This window comes from Harmonia axyridis, chromosome 1, assembly GCF_914767665.1.
Source record: "Harmonia axyridis chromosome 1, icHarAxyr1.1, whole genome shotgun sequence".
Lineage (NCBI taxonomy): Eukaryota > Metazoa > Arthropoda > Insecta > Coleoptera > Coccinellidae > Harmonia > Harmonia axyridis.
In genome coordinates, this window is record NC_059501.1 from 34230425 (window position 1) to 34252338 (window position 21914).

A 21914-nucleotide genomic window follows, 5' to 3' on the forward strand; every position below is an offset into this window, starting at 1 on the left:
GCAAACTTTATACCTAAAATGAATAGTTCAAGAGTTTTCGAGAAATATCTTTTACTGCGAAAAACCGTAATTTTTAACTGTGTGGAGTTTGCGACTTCCGCAAAACAAAGAAAGAAACTAAAATTCGATGTTTCCATAACTAAATTTGACATTTCAAGAATTGCCTCGAGGAAAAAGTTATCGTACGTAACCAGTACGTACGAATTAGAATGGGGTGGGTTGATACATTTTTTACAAAATTGTTAATAAAAAATTTGTGTTCTACATTTACTAATCCATTTGTGTCATAGTGAAATTTAAGGACTTCGCTTGGACTTTAGCAATATTTAATAACTGAAAATGGAAAATTTCAACCTTGATGATGAGTTCTTGAAATTCTTGAAATTGTCGGTGCAAAGTGTCTCATACCTCCCTTCATATGGGAGGCTTGATACACTAAAGGTTTGATACAAAAAGAAATAAGGTACAAGCAATACTGAGTAATCTATCTTTTATTATCATAACACTACCTAATTCCTACATAATTCGCAAGTAAACATTTTTATTTTACTAGTGACACTTGCACAGACTGAATGACTTTCAATTTTCTGATGAAAATGACGATCCAGCTTGCATCTACTGTAATTCATTATTTTCGGCGTCTTTTCCTCGAGGATCTTTTACACGGTTTTGCTCCTTTCCTGATACGGTGCTGTTCATAACTTCTGCTCCTGCGAAATATATAGGGATGTTTGATACTTGTATCATCCCTCCCGACAAAGAAAAATTTAGAAAATATATGATCTGTACTACTGGCGTTTATATTCTATAAATGAAATGCGCATCAAGAATAAAGTAATGAATTTCGATAGTTTTTGTTGATGAAGAGATGAAGCCTTACGCTTGTTATGCAAATTCTTACATCAAATATGTAGAAAACACACTTTGAGCTTAAAAACTCTTGTTCGTGATGCTATCGTTGCTAGATTTCAACTAACATTATTTCCACTATCACAGAGGCACTACACCTGATTACGCCTTCTTTGAAGAAACTAGGCGGAAAATTTGAACTTGTATCAAACCTCCCCTTGTATCAACCCTTTCCAGTCTCCCCTACGTACTCAGTACGTCCAGAAATGGATGATGAAAACATCCCGAAAACGTCCATGACGTTCAGAACTAAACTGGACCTGAAATGGACATCCCCAGGGCCCAGGACGTCAAGTGCTATATGGGTTGTCACAAGACATTTACTCAAAATTGAAACAGGTCGTTCTACTACTTCAATTATGTATATTTCATCCTCATAGGAATCAATCGGGAAATATTACTGATTTATTAAAAAAATTACAAAACACAAGTATCTACTTAGAAGTAGGTATATTATTTGCTTTTATCACGAAGAATATTCTCAATCCAATTTTTATCAATAAAAACAGCATTCTAAATGAATTGAATTTGTGGCGTATGCACAGGCATAGCCAGGAGAGGGTTTAGTGAGTTCAAACCCCCCGAAATGTGAAGATATCACCATTTGAACAAAAAGGGGCCAGCTGAAGTGCAGCATAACTGGTCGACCAAACACACAGCCGCATTCAATAATCTGAATCTTGAAATCCCCGAAATTTAAATCTGGCTCTTTGCCATTATAATAGAGGCAAAGCGTGCAGACCACTAAGCCACTAGAGGTTTTTGATTCAATAATAATGTAATGCTGATTATATTTAAAATAGGCAATTGAAAATTCTAAGGCCCAGTTTCACCAAACAGCACTTGATCCCAGTTTGATTAAACTCCGCTTGTTACTAAAGCAGGCTTAACAGTGTTTTCTGTTTCACCATGCATCAACCCATCCGAAGATGATCGCGATTGACCAAATCGCGATTAAATAGTCTAACAATTTGGCAACGTTGTGAACGAAGGGTTATATAGTGTTCTGTATCGTATTACCAGTGATGACCACCATTGGCGCTATTATCGTCAGTCAATTGTCAGGTGTCATTCATTCATAACTCATAACATCTCAAAACATTTGCCATCTGTAAACAAAGAACAAAGCTAATTTTTGCCGAAAATGTCGAGTGATGAGCTTCGAAATGTCGGAAACTTGCAGAAGTTAAAAAGAAAGAGGGGCCCTATATTTACGATAGAGGACAAAAATATATTGGTTGATATTGTAGAAAAGTATTACCATATAATTGAGAATAAGAAGACTGACAATCAAACAGTAAACTCCAAAAACTACTGTTGGGAGACACAAATAAGTACAGAGTATAATTCAGGAGCTTCCTGTCCACGATCTACTGCTGTTTTAAAAACTTGCTGGAAGAATTTGAAAGCAGAAGGGAGAAAAGTTGCAGCTAATGAGAGGCAAGCGAGAATTAAGACAGGTGAGAAAATATATTTTTTCTGTGCATAACAGTGATGATTTTTTCATGTGTTTATTGCAATGTTGTGTTATTTGATTTTAGGTGGAAGTCTGAAGGAATATGTGGCTGTGGATCCCATTATATTTCGAGTCATAGACCTGATTCGTCCCACTGCAGTAGGGCTGATCAATCCACATGACACAGATATTGTACTTGGCAATAGTAAGTAGGCCAAAGCAACCTTAGTTATAGTGTCAAATAATATACTTTTGTAAACATAACTTTATTGGTATTTTCAGCTATGAGCCAAAATGAGGACAATTGTATCCCAGAAATAGAGAAAAATGAAGACAATTTTATCCCAGAAATAGAGGTTTTGGGAGATACTCAGGTGAATGTGAGCAAAATTTTATTCTTGCAATGAAATGATAATGAAATGATGAATATTGTTTTTGGAACAAAGTTCATTTATGCGGCTTGTGGTAGGTGTTGACTGGTAAGAATCGTTATTTTTATTTGCAGGTGCAGGGTGGCAGTAACTTAAATGGAGACTGGTCCCAATATACACCGGGGCAGATGAGGATGCCCAGAACAACCATCTTGAGAAAACTGCCACAGAGTTCTGTTGATGTTGACGAAGATGGTGTCTTTGTTTTAAATATAGACGGGTTTCTGAGTGCAGAGGACAAAGAAAACAAGGTTATCACTACCCCATACACATCTTCAACAACTAAGGAGATCCACCCTAGCATGTCAGTAGCAGAACCGGACCTGCAGACTTTTAAAAGGCCTGCAATTACACCTTTGACTGCACAGGAAATAGCACCAAAAAAATGTAAGCCTAACAAAAAACATTCTTCTAGGCATCAACTTAATAGAAGAAGACCTGTTATATCACAGGAAAAAAATGAAGAACTTGTATCCAAAAGAGTGGAGGCCCTAACAACGGTGACATCTCATGCCGAAGAGGAGCACCAGATTGTAATGAAAATTCACCATGAGAAACTGAAGCAAGAGAGAATTCGGACAAGAGTGCTCCTCCTGGAACTGAAAAAAAAAAGAATGTTTCAAAATGAAAATTGAAAGAATGAATTTTTTTTGAAACTGCATCTTCTACATTCTTTCTCCAAAAACTGTTTTTATATATTTTAATATTATATTTTTATGTTTATATTAATCATGACTGATTATGTATTTTATAGTCTAGTCAAAGGTTTCCGTCAAGAGTTGTACTTTAGTTATTTAGTTTTATTTGTAAAAAAAATTAACATATAATATTTGTTGAGTTTTGAAATATATGCTCTTTACTGTGATCAGCCAAGTTCCTGTTAGTTATGTTTATGTAGCCTTTGTATAAGAAATTAATTATTTTTCAAGAGTTGTACTTTAGTCATTTAGTTTTATTTGTAAAAAAAATTAACATATAATATTTGTTGAGTTTTGAAATATATGCTCTTTACTGTGATCAGCCAAGTTCCTGTTAGTTATGTTTATGTAGCCTTTGTATAAGAAATTAATTATTTTTCAAGAGTTGTACTTTAGTCATTTAGTTTTATTTGTAAAAAAAATTAACATATAATATTTGTTGAGTTTTGAAATATATGCTCTTTACTGTGATCAGCCAAGTTCCTGTTAGTTATGTTTATGTAGCCTTTGTATAAGAAATTAATTATTTTTCGAGAGTTGTACTTTAGTCATTCAGTTTTATTTGTAAAAAAAATTAACATATAATATTTGTTGAGTTTTGAAATATATGCTCTTTACTGTGATCAGCCAAGTTCCTGTTAGTTATGTTTATGTAGCCTTTGTATAAGAAATTAATTATTTTTCAAGAGTTGTACTTTAGTCATTTAGTTTTATTTGTAAAAAAAATTGACATATAATATTTGTTGAGTTTTTAAATATATGCTCTTTACTGTGATCAGCCAAGTTCCTGTTAGTTATGTTTATGTAGCCTTTGTATAAGAAATTAATTATTTTTCACTTTTTTAATAAGTAAACAAGATTTTCATTTATATTTTTTAATATAAATTATTGGTTTCCTCTAATGATTTTTGACTGAATGTATGTAAAAAATATTCACATTTTATGTTTGAACGTTATTAACTGACTTCCTGTTTGTTGAGTTTTGTTATACAATTAAAGTTGATTTTGTTCTTGAGAGCTTTAATTATCCCATTTCACAAAACCACACATTCTGTAAAAAAAACTATTTAAGTAATTTTATTAACTTATTTATTTTTATTAACAAGTTTAACTGCTTCTTAAATAATATTTCAATCAAACATATCAATAAATTATTCTTTGCAATAAATTTCATAAAACACAAAAACAAAGTTTACGGCTATTTCAAATGGGAAATATTGTGCCTATACATATAGTCATATTTTGATAAAATTGACCCAAAAATTAGAAAAAAATTTGCTGGCTGCGAGTGATTTTTTTTCTTTGTCAGCTGTTTTCAATGTCTTAAGTCCTATTGATCCTGCCTCACTTCTGGATGTGGATCTTCCGCAATCTCTTCATGTTCTTCCACTACAACCCTTCCAATTTCCCTGCGCTGTCGCTCTAGCATTACCAGCCTTAAATATACATATAAATTAGCATTTGCTTTGCTATTATAGAAATGCCAAAATATGTTCAATAATCTTCAGGCCGGACACAAACCTTGTGAAGTATTGATGAACCATAGTACGTCTTTCTCGGTGCTCAGGGTAATCTCTCCTCTCGTTTAATGGATGACCTAAGACTGCTATGGGATTTTGTCCCATGAGCTATTATAACATCCCATGGTGCTGGTAGGTTGGCTTCAAACTCAGCATCAAAAGGTGGGACATCTTCCCCACGTCTTCGTAGGACATTATGAAGTACAGCCGTTGCCACTATTACAGGAAATACTTTATCCAAATCGATTCTAAAACCTAACGATAATACAGGAAAGCGTCTTTTCCAAACTCCAAGCATTCTTTCCACAGGGTTTCTCGTTCTGATTTGAGATTCGTTGTATAATTGTTCCGCAGGGTTCAAACAATTTTCAAAAGGAGTCATGAAATACTTGGTACAGGAATATCCACTATCTCCTACTAGGACAGCATTTCCATATCTGTCATCATCAAACATAGCTTTCCGATAGCAATTACGGAATATGGTGGAATCATGACTACTTCCAGGCCACCTCGCAACTATGTCTGTGAATTCAAGTTTGGCATTGCATATAGCCTGAATATTCAGTGAAAAGTAACCCTTTCTGCAACGAAACAGCTCTGCATTATCACCACCTGAAAAATAACATAAATTTAATGAAACAGTGGGAGAAGAATCATTACATGTAGGAGGAAAGAAGGACGTACCTGGAGTTTTAATTTTAACATGAGTGCAATCGATGGCACCCAAAACCCTTGGAAAGCTTGCAATTCCGAAAAATTCAGTCTGTGTTCTTCGAATTTCCTCCTGAGTTTCAGGGAATGTTATATGCAGTGGACGGAGAGAGGCAATAGCAGTACTCACTCGATGAATTATTCTATGGGCTGTCGATTTACTAATTCCAGTGAAGTCTGCAACTGTCATTTGGTGACAACCAGTAGCATAGTATCGTAAGGTGCATAGTAACTGATTCATTGGAGAAACAGAATTATTCCTGGAAATCAATAGGAAACGCAAAATCAGTGTATCAAACTATATTGCAAACATAACCTCAACAATATCAGTAGCCAATTCAAAAGGAAAATGAAACATTAAAACTTACTTGTCGTTTGCAAATTCAATTTGTTCCTCAATTGAACCCAGTATTTGGAGTGCAGCTTTTTTTGAAAAACGGAATCTTTTCTCAAAATCCGCATTGTCCAAATTTTGGAAATGATCTTCTCTTTCTCGGATCCATCGAGGACGTCGAACGACAAATTCTTCATCACTATCATCATCTTCAAAGGCAAGATCATATACTCGTCGAAAGGCCATTTTTAACGAAATTTCCGGAAAAATAATTACATAGACAAGAGTTCCAAATAATTATTAATCTCAGCTTGAAAGGTTATAATCCTCCAAAAATGGCCGATTAGTGCTAAATCGCGATTGATCGATTAAATGGCGCTTTGGAGTGTGGTGAAACGCTACATTACATTAATCGTGATCTAAAGCCTCACTTAAGAGCTAAGTCAAGATTAAAGCATTTGGTGAAACTGGGCCTAAGAACTTTTCTAGAAACTATTCTAGCTAAGATTTATATTGAGTAGGTACAAATGGCAAAACACTTCCTGATTCTATTATTCTCAATTTCTGTTTGAAAATTTTATTGTTTGACTTTCCGAAATAGCTTTGGATAGAAACGGTTTTTTGGGTTTTGCACATTCCAAAACTCAAGCTATTAATATATCGATGGATTGAATTTTTTTCTGGAATGATTTTTTTAGAGGTTTGATATTTGAAATAATGAACCAAAGGGACTGAAAAGAGTAGATTGAAAACTTGAGTATACCGAATTTATTTAAGAAAAGAAAATATCGGAAACAATAAAATTTCAAGTTCATATTCATTTGAATTTTCTCAGGGTTACCTAAGTTCCACTAATGAAAACGGTGAAGTTAATCAGAGTAAAAACCAAAACATGTTGGCTTAAACAATCAAATTGTTCTTGTTTGTTCTACTATGAAATGGAAGGAATACTTTCGGTTGAAATATAATGATTATACGAACATCAAAGCATAATAATTCAATATCATTAAGGTTCTATATGTTTTAAAATCCATCCCATATACTTAGATACCCTCGTATAGACCGATGGCCAATCCTTAAATCCACAAGGAATAGGGCCGTATGATACTATTCCTGCAAGGTACCAGTTGAGGAGTCCAATTTCGTCCACACTTAATGACATCAAGGGACCGCCGCTGTCGCCTCTGCAAGAACTTTTATTTTCTTCTCCTCCAGCACAAATTTGTTCATCAGATATCACTTTTCTCGCTTTACTTAGAAGCGCTTTGCATTGAGAAAGCTTCATTACCGGAATCTGGAATGGAGAGATGCCAAAGAAAGATTTGTTGTGAATAGAAAATATTAGTTTATTATTTTCTCACCAATACTTTTAGTTTGATGCTACTAGATGATCGATTTTCTGTCAGTCCCCATCCAGCAACTGTCAAAGTCATTCCATTGTAAGTTCTTTTCCTTTCCTCTGAAAGTGTTGGTAAACATATTGGTCTTACATAATCTATAAAATAATTCATAAAATTACAACATATCTGTGATAAAGAGATGATTCCAGCATATGGAGCAACTTGAGCAATTCATATAGTTCCATGCGATTGAAATAAGTTTTTTTTTGCCTGAAAAACATGTGTTTATAGATAGATATACTCTTCCCCAAATCGAAAGAACTGGATATAACATTTTTCTAAGAAATGTAACTTCCAGTTGAAAATAAAATAATTATAATGAAGATCTTTCAGATAGTAGATAGGAGTAGATAATAATCGATTGTAGTGTTCTAATTTCGTTCGGAAAAAGTCGATTAGAATTTAGATAAAAATTCATTTATTGAATATATTGTATAAGAAATTTAATATTTATTTACATATTTTTTATGAAAATTTGTTCAAGCTATTGTGAACGAACATATCTGGCTCTCATTCTTATATACAGAATGTCCTAGAAGTTGACGTCAAGCTGCAATCGGGTCATAATACTCATCAGAAAAATATAAAACACGTTCAAAAATTATCAAAGGCTGTGCATTCTTTCGAATAAAAAAATGCAATATAGGTATTTCGAAAAATATTTTTCTGTTTACTATTGTGACTTAACCTGTTACTCAATTCCGGCTTGAGATACCCTGAATATAAAGATTCAATTAATATATTCAAGAGGATAGAAATGACAACATGGAATAGGAACAATCGAAACTTATTCGAGATCTGATAAACCCTCGTATTACATACATTCATAAAATTTCGAATAACTCTTGAATTATGTAATTTGGGAGCATAATCATGTTTGCACACTACCCTTATTTTTTACCGTAGAATCCAACGAAATCACAAAAAAATAGGGTTCTAATTTGAAAATCGAAAGTTATGATAAAATTTTTTCCACAATTTTTGGCACAATATTTGAAACACCCTGTGATGATATTTCTCAAGTTCAAAATATGCACGATATTCCTACATTATTCTAGTTTGAAAAAGTGAATTGAGTATACGCATAGGATATTCTCAGTAAAAATAATTCAGGTGATTGTGACTCAGGCAATTCTCTCTTCTTTACGGGTTTTTCTTAATATTTTGAAAACTATGAGGACTAACGCAATAACTTCAGCAAAGAGTAATTGAGAATGGAAATATTGATAATATCTAAGACATAAAATGAAAAAAAAAATGTTTTTTTGAAATTTTTTTTTTTAATTCTTGTATAACCGGAAGTGCCGGAACTTTGCAAATATTTTAGATGAATAGGGCATCATAAACAATGTCATATTCCAAATTTTCAGATTTCAAATCGGCCCCGTTCTCCAGAAACGTCTAATAGGCCGTCGAACTTGAAATACCCTGTATATGATGTGAAAATTTATTCAACTGCATTTCAATAGACATTAAGCGAAAATAATAGTTGTGTTGTCTCATATTCTCCCTCAAAAATAGATTCGTACTCTACAGATAAATTATTTGCAGAATGATTATGTCTTCAAATATGGAATTTGGAAAATTGAAATTGTGCCTGAATAAAAAAATCCTGAGAAATCAAAATCATTGCTTACTTGTATTAAAAAATTTTATTGAGTCTACTTGATAATGGATATTCAATATAAATATAAAAAATTGACAGCTTTGTATCTATTCCTTCACAATAGGTAATATATCAATAGGCAATAGGCACTGATGAGGAAAAATTGTATTATTAAATACAAAAATTCCGATACCTATGTCTGCCTATGTTAATTTAGTTATTCAATTTGTCAACCTTTAACTCATTTTATACAGTTTCAGTTATTTTGAATTTTCTTTTGGTAGATTATTAATTTTGTCATTTTTAGAATTGGAAGCTTACCTGTATATTGTACATCTCTTATTAGCCTCAATAAAGCAATGTCATAGTACTGGTTTATATCCATTGGATCATACTTTTCATGGGCTATCCTTTCTTCAACAGGCACATTAACGGGTGGATCACTACATTCAGTCTTTCCATAAGTAACACAGTCTCTATCTTGTTCTGTGTCATATTCTCCCAAACGAACACTCACCCTACAAAATATAAAAATTCAAACCTGACATCCACGTCGAATTAAACTAGTGTTTTAAATTCAAACAGAGCAACATATTAAACAGTAAACACTGCAATTATTTCTTTATATATCACAAAGGATTTAATATTTTGAACCTCACGACATAACGCATGTTTAGACATTTCAAAAACTCAAAACAAACAGGAATCAATTATTTTTGTGGGGCATTTTTCACTATCTTTCCTTCATTGAAGATATAGAGTATAATGTGGTTTCATTATATTCATTTATTTCCATTACTTGTATCTCCTCGATATATCCAGTGTTTCTCTCAGGTAGGTTTCAGAGGTGGAAGTGCCCCCCGTAAAAAATTGGGGACACCTATAGAGTCAATTATGGCGTTCTACTTCACTAAAAAAATTCGCATGTTTAAAAAATGAAATGAATGACATGCCGAACGACAAAGCAATTTCTTTGAGTTGATATTTTTTCAAAACGTTCGGAACTTTGACCTGCCCCTCAGGGAAAATTTTCTTAAAGAAACACTGGATATCTCCACTGAAAGGTGCTGTAATATATGCTTTGATATTTTCACCGCAGAACGGCTCAATTGGAGGTGAGTCCAATTAACGTTGTTTTTGTTGAGGATGATGAAATAGGATTTCGATTTTGATCGAATGTTGATGAAATTAACAGCGGCATTCTAGATTCGATCCTGCCCTGCACTTTTCCGTTTCAAGAGTTATATTGTTTACGGTCGGACCAGAAGGGCGCCACAAAATACTAACTGTCATCTTAAAGGAAATTATAGAGCAATATGTTCGAGAAAAGACCTTTTAAAATGAAAAATGTATACATCGTTGAACTTTAAGGTGTCTCACTATCTCTTGCCCCACTCCTCATTACTGAGTACCTAGTGTGACTGAAGTCGGTAATTGGCGAAAAAACAGTTGAAAATATTTGTAATAAAATAATTGCTCATGATTTTGATGAGCAGATGAGAAGTTGAAACATTCCACGTAATTTGAAATTCCAACGGGAGCTATCTCTTTCCGCAACTTATGGAATATTCATAACCACTACAAAACCTCAACATCCGTCTAATCTAACGACCGAAATATAAAAAACAAATACTTCACGTACCACATTCTATCAGAAGAAAATTGTCGAAATAAACTTTTCACCACAGTCCCTAAAATTTGCTAATATTTCAAATGATGATCACCTGGTGTTCCAATTTATCATCATCCTTGATTACCTATACGATCAGAAACATTTCAAAGATGCTCTTTTTCAAATCTTTCTGATCTCTGGATTAATGAGATATGGTAAGAGACCATAACAAAATAACTAGTGTCGGCTTTATTCAATTCTATATGAAATAGTATTTTTGAACTTGACATAACCTTGTTGAATGCATCAAAGGAAGTTTTGTCGATTTCATCATCAAAAAACGTCCTGAAGTGTTTGAAAGTATGACGTAGTTTGTAAAGGTACATTTTAGTACCTATTTGTATTTTCATAACTATAGTGGAGAGCGCTTATTTGATTTGAAGAAGAATTGACTATTGGAAATTTTATTTTTTTACTATTAAGAAAACATTTTTGTGTTAAAAAGTCTGTCTTGTTTTATTAACTGACTTTGAACCCTACAATTTGGGGCCCCGGCAAAATGTCCGGTTTGCAGGTCCTGGCGGCAGCCTTGATGATCAAGCAAGATGTATCCATGAGAAATTCTATTGAAATTAGATTGGAATAGTGGAAGTGAGCCTGTTTCAAGAATTTGCGGACACATATACCGACAGACTCAAAATCAAGGTCTGATATTCATTATTCGAGCCGGAATAATCAATTCGTAGACCAAAAACCTTCGGTAGACTAGGAAGCAACACGAAAAAATAAAATAATCGAATAAGAATTGTTTTATTGAAGCTTTCGATGCGATTAATCATGTTACTTTGATATAAATTTCAGTTTATTTCTCTAGAAAATGAAAATTACTTGAAAGAAATGTCTACACAAGTGTCCTAAATCCTCGTTTCCAGAGAAACACGCAACATCTATTCATTGTAATCAAGAATAATTTCAATGATTATTTTGAATTTCTTTAATAATTTAATTCATAACAAAAATCATACCTAATCTCTAATTCCATCATGGAATGCTGATTTTTCTTTCAATCTGCCGTCAGAGATTAAGGAAATTTCCAGACCCATATATTTATAAATTACAACATGTTTGATGAGTGAATTATAGTAACTATAACTTACAACTTCAAATTTTTCGGGAGATCCTTGCCTTTGAGACAATGGGAAGCAGTTAAAACGTATCGTTTAGTAATTAGAACTCCACCACAATAAAATCCTCTTTGGCGGTTAGCTGCAATATGTTAAATATATCAACGGTTCTTCGTTACTCTAAGTACTATTTCCAGAGCACCTACTTGTAGGTGATTTTTGAAAAACGCTTGTAATCCACTCAACGTGAATAATTCATTTTTCGAATAATTGCTGAGCCAATATAAAGCCTATTTTTTCAATCCAAGGTCTTCGAGACGGAAATGTTCTTTTCTTTCCATTATTATTATTATTGTATGTTGTAGAGCGTGATGTGCATTTTTTATATGTCTGAGGTATATAGCTTCGAAATTTAGATGTTAAACAAATTCAGAATTTCTTTATGTCAAAATGATAAATATATTTTAAAATCAGTTCTGTCAATTCACTAATCAGATTTAACGATATACAGGGTGGCCATTTGAAAACGAAACAGACGAGATTACAGACGAAATAAAGTTTTTCGATAGAAATGCTCGGACAGGTCGATTTCTGTTTTGAAGGGGACAACTTGAGATGTAGGTTACGGACGCATAGCGCTTCAACCCTTGCTGCTACATTCCCCACCCCCAATTTTTGAATAGGGAAGATGGGGTGAGTGATACCTCAATTTAAAGGTATTTTTATACTGATTTCAGCACAGTAATTGTTTTTTCATTTTATGCATTAGTTCTCGAAATATTCATGCGTTAGTTAGTTAGGAAGGAAGCCACAGTCATGGTTGTTTTGAAGCTCAAAATGGCGATTTTTCACAAAACACTACAAGTGACATGAAAACACTACTTCATTTTCAAATACTTAGTTGAGAATATTTCGAGAACTAATGCATAAAATGAAAAAACAATTACTGTGCTGAAATCAGTATAAAAATACCTTTAGATTGAGGTATCACTCACCCCATCTTCCCTATTCAAAATTTGGGGGTGAGGGTTGTAGTAGCAAGGGTTGAAGCGCTATGCGTCCGTAACCTACATCTTAAGTTGTCCCCCTCGAAACAGAAATCGATCTGTCCGAGCATTTCTATCGAAAAACTTTATTTCGTCTGTAATCTCGTCTGTTTCGTTTTCAAATGGCCACCCTGCATATCGTGATTTGTTGAAATGGGCCTCAGGAGAATTTAGTGTGAAGATAATATTCGAATTGATGAAATCGAAATTCAGTTGGAATAAAAATGACTATTACACAAGTAGGGACAATTTTCCCAAAATTATATGTCGTCCTCTTCATCAAGAACGAAACGATAACATTTAGAGGTATAAGTGTGATGTTAGTCCAATTGAAAATTAATCATTTCCTTCCAATCAGCTTGAACTTCGTGAATTGACAGTAACATAGTTTTTGGATCGGTCCTAATTTTGATTGATGGATTCCAATAAAAAGTGCCTGTAGGATGTTTTTGTTTTATTTTGATAGCACCAATAATAAAGAAGTAAAGAATTTTTAATTTCACACCATTTTCCAATTTTCTTTTATAGCTTGAATACAATTGAATTTAGCAGGTTGCGGTTTCCATCAAATTAATTCTCTCATAAATCGAGCCCGAAAATGTGTCATACATTTTTTTGTTTTTTTTTAGAGTTTGAGTAAAGTATTTATGCTAAACTTCGCCTCTTGATATGTATTTTTCTTTTTTTTATAAAGGAAATTTATTATTATTATTATATTATTGTTAAAAGTAGGGACACCCGATACATAATGAATAATTGCATATTTATTCAATATATTCTGCTCACGTTTTTCGTATTCTATCAATGCCATCCATGGGAATTCGTCTAGTTCCGCCACTTCACCACCAAAAATTTTATTAAAGTTAGCTCGGCCACAGGTGAATTTATCGGGGAGTAAATTGGATGGAACAGCTCCTTCTGTAAATCATATTCGACTGATTCATCTGTGAGCAAATTATATCCTATGAAATAAAAAATTCGGGTAAACAATTGTTATTTGATATTGTAATGAACCGAGGCATTGCGGATGACATCGTATTGATGACGGGAACAAGGAGGAGTATACAGGGAAATTTGGATATATGGAATGGAGTACTGAGAAAATATGGGATGGAAATAAATAGAAGAAAGACAAAAGTGATGGAAGTGAACGATGAACGGGAGGATGATTGGAGATTGGAAATTGAGGGTGAGGAAGTTGAAAAGGTGAAATGTTTCAGATATTCAGGAGTGAACATAGAAAATACGGGTAGTCAAGAAAGGGAGATTAACGAGAGAATTAAAAAGCCGGCAGATTATACTACACAATTAATAATAAATTCCTAAGAAGAACTGAAGTCGAAGAGAAAACTAAAATGACCGTTTTTAAGTCGATATTCAAAGCCGTTCTGTCGTATGGATGTGAAACTTGGAACACAACGAAGAGAATGAGGAGTAAACTACAAGCAGTAGAAATGAAATTTTTGAGAGGAGTGAAGGGGGTTACAAGGATGGACAGAAAGGGAAATGAGGTCATAAGAGGTGAATTAGGGATAAAATCATTGGAAAGAAATTTATTGGATCAAATTAGAATCATTCTTAAGTTATTGTTATGTTAGAAAATGTGGATAATGAAACCCATACACCGAAAGGTAACAAATGGGATACAGATTATTTATAAACCGAGGCATAAACAAAACAAAATATCGTTTGAAGGTTTGAGTAGAAAATTGCATTTTGCGTTCAAAATTTTTTAAGTTAAGATGTCCGTCGAGTAAGTAGAAGATAACATTTTTTCAAATTATTTTCTCAAATAACTACAAATAACATTCTCTAGTCTACAAATTATTTTTCGAATTACTATAAAAACTTTATTGATGAAATCAAAGAGGAAATTTTGTTGAATCCATGGTATCTCCCATTTCTTAATCTTATAATGAAAGATTTCTACTTATGTGAAAAGCAAATGAGATATTATTTATTATTACGTATTATTCAATGGGCATGTATTAGGTATGAGTGGATAAAAGTGATAATGTGCTAGGTTATTGGTCCACAACTCTTTGTTCTCGATTTCGATGTGAATCGTGTGTTTTTATCGTTTAACCCTGTCAAAGGAGAGCACAAGTTGCCAAACCTTGGATTTCATCAGGTAGATAGGTACGGAAAATAATAAATAAATAAAAATAATTCGACAATTAGCAGAAATATCGGATTCCAAATAAGCAAATTTGCATATTTAATCGAAAATCACTTGAATAAATATATTTCTTTCAATATAATATACATCCTAAACGATATAGTAAAATTGTGGATTTGAAATTATATCACAATCCGACAACGTAATCTAATCATGTTGGGGACATGTGAAAATTGCGTACCTATACTCCCTCTATGTTTATTAGTCTATCATTTGAACGAATTGTCGCCACTGTGTTTTATTAAGTCACTGAACACATCACTACAGTGATGTGACAAGTATAAAATAAATATCATCAACAATGATATTTTATCGAAAAAAATAATCATATTGAAAAGATATTTGAACTCAATTAAAATGTTATTTTCGGTTGTTAAGATTTCTCAATTCAACATTTCTATAGTGAACGTATAGTTCTACCAAATAAATAAACCAAACACTCGAATCCGATATCCATGTAACGACAAGTTCAGTTTCCAAGAGGTTTTTAGTTTGTACATATAGTAATCCAAAAAAGTGCTCTGGAGCCCTGCAGTGCTCGAAAGCACTTTTGGGGATTACTAAGCACAAACCTTTTTCGCAAAATGACGTACTAAGCAGTGATTCAAAATAATGCTCTGTTACACAATCGTGCTCTGAGTGCTTTCACGAGTACTCAACACAGGTCTTTGAGACAGCTCTGCCTCCATCATTTTTTCACTGATCTGATTACCTCTTGGACTATAGATAGAAGGAACGGAAAATAAACATTTGTGCTCGATCACTAATACAAGAGAGATGGAAGTTTAATGTCGCCAATCACAATCGAGCTAGCTTCGGCTAGCTCGAATCCATAGGCGTGTAGAATTCCTGATTCGATTGTTGAAGGGTTCATTACGAATCCTTTTTCGTAACTTTACAAAAGCTGAATCATTAAACTGAGAGAAACATTGACCTTTTTGATGCATGAAAGAATTTTCATAAATAAATCATATAGTAAAATATTTTTGAGCATCAATTGGTAATTTCGAAATGAATCAAATTATTTTACGCTACTGTTACAGGGTCAAGGCCGTTGCTAGGGGGTAGGCAGGGTAGACGGTTGCCTAGGGCGGCATCTCAAGCTTGATCAACTAAAATTACATGTGTATAGAAATTCAAAAGACCGAATGAGATTCAATTCAGTCAGCAACAACAGGAAGGAATACCGATCAATTTAATTAACATCAAAATCCATCAAAGGTGCCGCATTATACATTTTACTCATAAATATCCAGATCCCCTTATAGTGCTGTTTACGAGTTATTGACTTGTTCTATACATATATTGTCTCACAGGATCAATAAATATTATAATTATTATTATTGACGCAACAAAAACTTGTGTACTCATCAGGCTTGACGGCGTTCGCTTTCTGTTGCTGAATTTTATTGCCACTTGGGGTTATGGATTTTTTTTTCAGTTCTCTAATCAGAATGTTGATTCCTAAGAATGGAATACAAAATATAAGAAAACAATTCCATTTCATCCCTTCCCACTGATCCTTCTTAAGAAATATGTTTCATTATTTCATAGCACATTCCATTATTTTATAATATTCTTCTTTTTTTATATCAAATTATCTAGTTGGACGTGGGCGCATTCGAATTAAATAATGGTTCATCCGCATCATCCGATTAGTTTACTCAATAATATCAAACAAAAAAAAATTTTTTTAAGCTGTTTCTAAAATCGAAGCTGAACTAGGAGCCTGAAACTGCAGGGCCCTCTCTAGAAGGGTGGCAAATAATGGAGGGCGGCATTATCTTCTTCTTCTGGGAAATCTTGACTACTGGAAGAACGAATTAAATAATTTTTGTTGTTTTAAACAAATTTTACAAATGGTTTTTCATCAAATTTACTAATCTTAAACATCTTTGCATCGTGAATATCAATAACAATATAACAATAACAATATTTTATTGATTTCCCATATATACAAAGTAGAAAGAAAAACAGGTCATCCAAAAAAGAAAAACAAAAAAATATTTCAAATATTGACTACATTATCCCTACTTGAACAATAAAATTCTTCAATGTTGTATGTCTCTATATGTAAAAGAAAATAATAAAGAGACTTCCCGAAGGACCCATGATCATATAACCTTTGAATGTTCACTGGTAAACTGTTAAACAGTTTAATACCCATATATGCCGGTCCCTTTTCAGTTAAAGACAAAGAATGAACCGGAAAATTAAATGGATGTATTCTTCTAGTGTTATTAACATTTAAATGACTACAGAAATAATGCTGGTGTTTATGCATGAACATCAATATCTTATAAATGTACAATCCATAGATAGTCAAAATGTTATTTTGCTTGAACCTACCACGACATGATTCCCTGAAACCTAGACGAAATATTACTCTCAAGGCCGATTTTTGCGTTCTCATAATCTGATGAGCTCCAGAACTGCTTCCCCAAAAAATGATGCCATAACTTAATTGTGAGTGAAACATAGCATAGTAAACCGTTTTTAATACATCAACATCAACTTAATCTCTAAGAATCCTTAATGCAAAAATGACCGATTTTAATTTCTTATTAACTTCTTCTACATGGTTATGATATTTCATGAAACTATCTATATGAACTCCCAGAAACTTAACACATTCACTGATTGATACCACAGTATTTCGGTAGGTTATACTTTTTGGGTAGCAGCGATTTGCTCTTTCAGTCTTGAAAATAATACATTGGGTCTTATCATTATTAATCACAAGCTGATTTTCAATACACCATTCATTTACTCTATCCATAGTATCCTTAAATTCTCTTATACCACTAAAAATGTTCAAAGCCGAGATGATGATGTCCGCATCATCCGCAAATAATAAGGACTTGATGGAATCAGAAAGAAATATGTTAGGGAGGTCATTGATGAAAATAACAAAGAGCAATGGTCCCAAGATACTGCCCTGCGGCAAGCCTAACTCGATAATTCTCTCTGAAGACAGGTGATCACGTTTTCCGTCAAACACAACGACTTTTTGTTTTCTGTTCTGAAGGTAGCTCTCAATTAATTTAAGTTGTTTGTCCCTTATGCCGTGAACACTCAACTTGTAGAGTAAAAGTTTATGATTTACACTATCAAAAGCTTTGGCCAAGTCAAGCACGATAGCTATGGGTACCTCTCATTTCTCAAGTGATTCGAAAATCTTGCAAGTGAGTTCAAAAACAGACGTTTCGGTACTCTTTCCCTTCATGAAACCATGCTGGCAGCCCGCGAAAACATCAAATTTCCGAAAAAATTTCACGAATCTATTAGCTAAAACCTTCTCGAACACTTTTGCGAAAGAGGATAAGAGACTTATGGGCCTATAATTACCCAAATTATCCCTTGCACCTTTTTTGAAGGGAGGCTTCACTACAGCTACTTTAAGATCATCCGGAAATATTCCAGACTGAAAAGAAAGATTCATAATATGGCATAGTGGATCCATTATAAACTCTAAACAGTGTTTGATAACACTCATAGGAACCTGATCAAGTCCGCATGATCTCTTGTTTTTCAACTGTTTCACGGCATGATAAATTTCCGACTTTTGAACCTCAAACATAAAAAAAAAATATCTGTAATATCTATTCAAATTTAAAATAATCGTTCATTCGCATCATCCGGTTGTTTAATTAATAAAATAAATAAAAAAAACGCAATGTAATCGGTAGGTCCTCGATTATACATAATTAATTTTTAGCACTCTGCAGAGTAAGCTTCTGGAGGCAAAATGGGTCTCTGTCTAGGGCGGCAGTTTGGCTAGCGACGGCCCTGTATAGGGTCCCGTCAGACAAGGAGTGATGAATGTTGGCATCAAAACAAATGCATCAATTACAAGATGATTTCCGTTCCTCTTATTTCTACATATTTCAACATATGTAGCATCAATTTCTATTAGATAGTTTGGTTTTGATTTCTCACCATTTGATTCTTCTGTATTTACAGGAATACTAGTAAAAGGATTGCTTGTTGACGCTGGTAACGTAGGTAGTGATGAAGTCGTTGGAGGACAACAAACCATAGGAACTAAACCAACAAATCCACACTGAGACTGTCTGAGAAAATTAGCATCGGCTGAAGAAAGTGGTCTTTTCTGTAGAATGAAGTATAAAGCGGTACATTTCTCTATTATGATACATTTTCCTATCTCGTTATTTGGCGTTCTGCATGGAGGATCTGGAAGCAAGAAAATAAAACTGAAATAACCTAAGTCAAGTTTTTGATAGCTTCTGTTCTAACTAGAAGGAAATTCATTATTACATGAAATAATACAAATCTCCACACCTCAAGGGCGTAGAAATAGGGGGGTACTGGGGGTAATTGATTAAGTTAATAAATGAGGTGTAATAATAAATTATGATTATTGGTGGGATTTCAAATGAATTCTTTACTTCCATGAAACGAATATTTTTTTGTCCATATGGCCAATAAATGATTTATTAAATATAGGTAATGCATTTTCGATAATATCAAATAAATACTTCTATCAGTGTGAGAAGTTGAAGAGGAAGACCAATAAAGAATTGGATGGAGGGAATACGGAAAGTTAAAAGCGATCGAAACTTACAAACAGGACGGTAGGAAGATCCCAAACAATGTAATCTGGGCATTGGACAACGTCGTCGAATATATTGCACTGATATACAGGGTGTATCAGTTTTAATCGTTAAAAATTTAATGGGATATTCTCCTCGTTGTCCTGATTCGGAAAAATGTATATTATATGCCTCTATCACGATCCCTAAGAGAGATACAGGGTGTTGAAGTTCACAAGAAAAACTAATTTTTATGCAATAGCTTCCATAAAAAAGCTTGGACTCAAACGAAATTTTGCATGCCTACTCTACTCCCTGAGGGCCATTATATGAAGATATTTTCGATTTTGGGGGAACACCAGTGGCGTGCAATTCGGTCACATCTCAATTATTTCGGAGAGAAAAGTATACCGCGGTTTTTTTGAAGGAATGAATGAAGCAATATCGAACTGCTTGTTCAATTTGGAGTATAATTTGCTCTTACAGAACAAAATTTGAAATTCCAGATCCAGAGATTATTATTTTTTTCGAAAGATGTGCTAACTCGAAATTGGCTACAAATTCATAATTTAGTCAGCCACGAACTGAATTCGGTAATATCTCGGAGAGATAACTTGAAACAATCGATTCGATTGTTTGTTACATTAAAGTAAAAGTTTATAGTAGTCCCGTGACAAACCGCGACAAGCTGTCCACGTTGAGATAAGGCAAAATCAGGAAATTATGAAAGATGACGAGAAAAGTTGTTCAGACCGAAAATGTTAACTGTTTCATTTGCATGATAAAGATCAATTACTACCTATAAAAGAATCTAGAATTTCTATACCAAAAATATTGATTGTTAACAATAAAAGAAATGTTTTTATATGTAATTCTCCAAATTTAACGAATTGAAAAACTTTTTATCGCAAGTAATTTTTTAAATAGAATAAACACATAATTCGAAACGAATTGATAGAACTACTGGAAATGAATATATATACTGCCCAATTCAATATTTTACTTACCGGCTTCAACCGCGTTATAACAAACAATCTGAAAAAGTAAACACAAATGAAAACAAAACATGTTTATGTTAAAATATAACTGCCACTAAAAAACTTTTTCTTCGACAAGTAGATTAATTTAAGTCAGTTTGCATTATTCCAATATTCTCAGAGCATCTTGACTTCTCGACTGCCTTGAGATCATAATAATTGTTTCGAAAGAAAACTTCTTCCATAATTGTTCCTGAAACTTGAAACGAAATTATCAGTGTCGTTAAAAATAAACATGATCTTGAAACTAAGTGAAAAGTGGGGAAAGTTTCATGAAAGATAAGAAAAAGCTGTTATCATTCTCCAGCGTGATATTAAATGATATTCAATTTGACCCGCCAATTGGCGAAGTTTTTCTGGTATAATCTTGAAAATGCTATCGAAATTAGGGCTTACCGAATTCTTATAGCCTTAACCTGCAGCTCCTCTTGCATGCTGATTTCAAAATTATTCGCATTTAAGGCCTCGAAACGAACACCAAATAATACAACATACCTATTGTTAGCTGTTATCTACAATTATTTGTGTTGAGGGCAACTTCATTGAAAAAAAAATTAAGTTAAAATGCATAATATGTACTTTATTATATTATACAATTATCCCAAAATTGACTATGTTTTGTGTTAAGTATTTCAATGGTAAATTATACTCCAGAAATAGAACTAAAACATTAAAAGGGTGTTTTCAAATTAGATGTGAACCTTGGAGGACATGTTAGTATGACTCATTTGCTGTCATAAGAAACATATTTATTTATATCCGAAAATCAACATTTTCCGAGATATTTGAGTTCTTGTGATTTTTGAATGATTTCCGACCTTACTTTATTTTTCGTCAATTATTTCTACGTTTTCCAAGTTTGATTATAATTTTGGATTGTTTTCATCAGAAAAGGATATGATATGTATGAAAAAAGCAAAACTATGCTGTATAAGATTGTATGGAAGCCTTTATACTTTATACTTTCTCCGATTGAAAATTCGAAATAAATTGCAATTTTTATACAGAGGTGACCACAAGAGCATTGGAAGTGAAACCGTGAGGTTTTTCTTGCTAGACTAGATTTTGTCGAAAATTGATTGAAGTGAGTACGATAAATTAACTGTACTGATATCGAAATTGTTTTTTGTCTCTGTTGAGATTAAACATCACATTGATTATCATATTAACTAACCCACATCTGCCGACACTATCAACTGGACGGATAAAGCGTTCCATACACGATAGGTTCTTCTCTACAATAGAATGTCCATCAGCGAGGAAATAACCAAATTAATAAAATGTGAATTCGCTAAACA

At 33.3% G+C, this 21914-nt stretch overlaps 3 protein-coding genes and 1 long non-coding RNA gene across 5 annotated transcripts in view; 2 read left to right on the plus strand and 2 right to left on the minus strand.

Annotated features, from left to right (window-relative positions):
- Positions 1–19490, plus strand: part of LOC123671490 — a 41075-nt gene extending 21585 nt beyond the window's left edge. Inside the window, exon 3 of the long non-coding RNA XR_006746117.1 lies at positions 18990–19490. This is a non-coding gene — a long non-coding RNA (uncharacterized LOC123671490). The remainder of the gene's footprint in view (positions 1–18989) is intronic.
- LOC123671486 lies at positions 1900–4257 on the plus strand. Its single transcript, XM_045605362.1, has 4 exons — positions 1900–2369; positions 2451–2570; positions 2648–2745; positions 2871–4257. Exons 1-4 carry the CDS (start codon positions 2054–2056, stop codon positions 3429–3431), a joined length of 1095 nt encoding a protein of 364 aa, XP_045461318.1. The 5' UTR covers positions 1900–2053; the 3' UTR covers positions 3432–4257.
- LOC123671487 (putative nuclease HARBI1) lies at positions 4796–6320 on the minus strand. The gene is made up of 4 exons (XM_045605363.1): positions 6094–6320; positions 5699–5985; positions 5016–5626; positions 4796–4930 (listed from the first exon to the last, which is right to left on the minus strand). The coding sequence occupies exons 1-3, from the start codon at positions 6303–6305 to the stop codon at positions 5058–5060; spliced, it is 1068 nt and encodes a 355-aa protein (XP_045461319.1). The 5' UTR covers positions 6306–6320; the 3' UTR covers positions 4796–4930; positions 5016–5057.
- Positions 6813–21556, minus strand: LOC123671482 (CLIP domain-containing serine protease 2-like). 2 transcript variants are annotated; one of them, XM_045605355.1, is made up of 8 exons: positions 21013–21556; positions 20587–20815; positions 18966–19220; positions 13634–13765; positions 11835–11943; positions 9387–9583; positions 7421–7554; positions 6813–7353 (listed from the first exon to the last, which is right to left on the minus strand). In XM_045605355.1, exons 2-8 carry the CDS (start codon positions 20645–20647, stop codon positions 7066–7068), a joined length of 1176 nt encoding a protein of 391 aa, XP_045461311.1. In that variant the 5' UTR covers positions 20648–20815; positions 21013–21556; the 3' UTR covers positions 6813–7065. The 2 variants fall into 2 exon arrangements, with proteins under 2 accessions (XP_045461311.1, XP_045461310.1); XM_045605354.1 differs by having other exon boundaries at positions 20587–21556.
- Between the last annotated feature and the right edge of the window lie 358 nt (positions 21557–21914).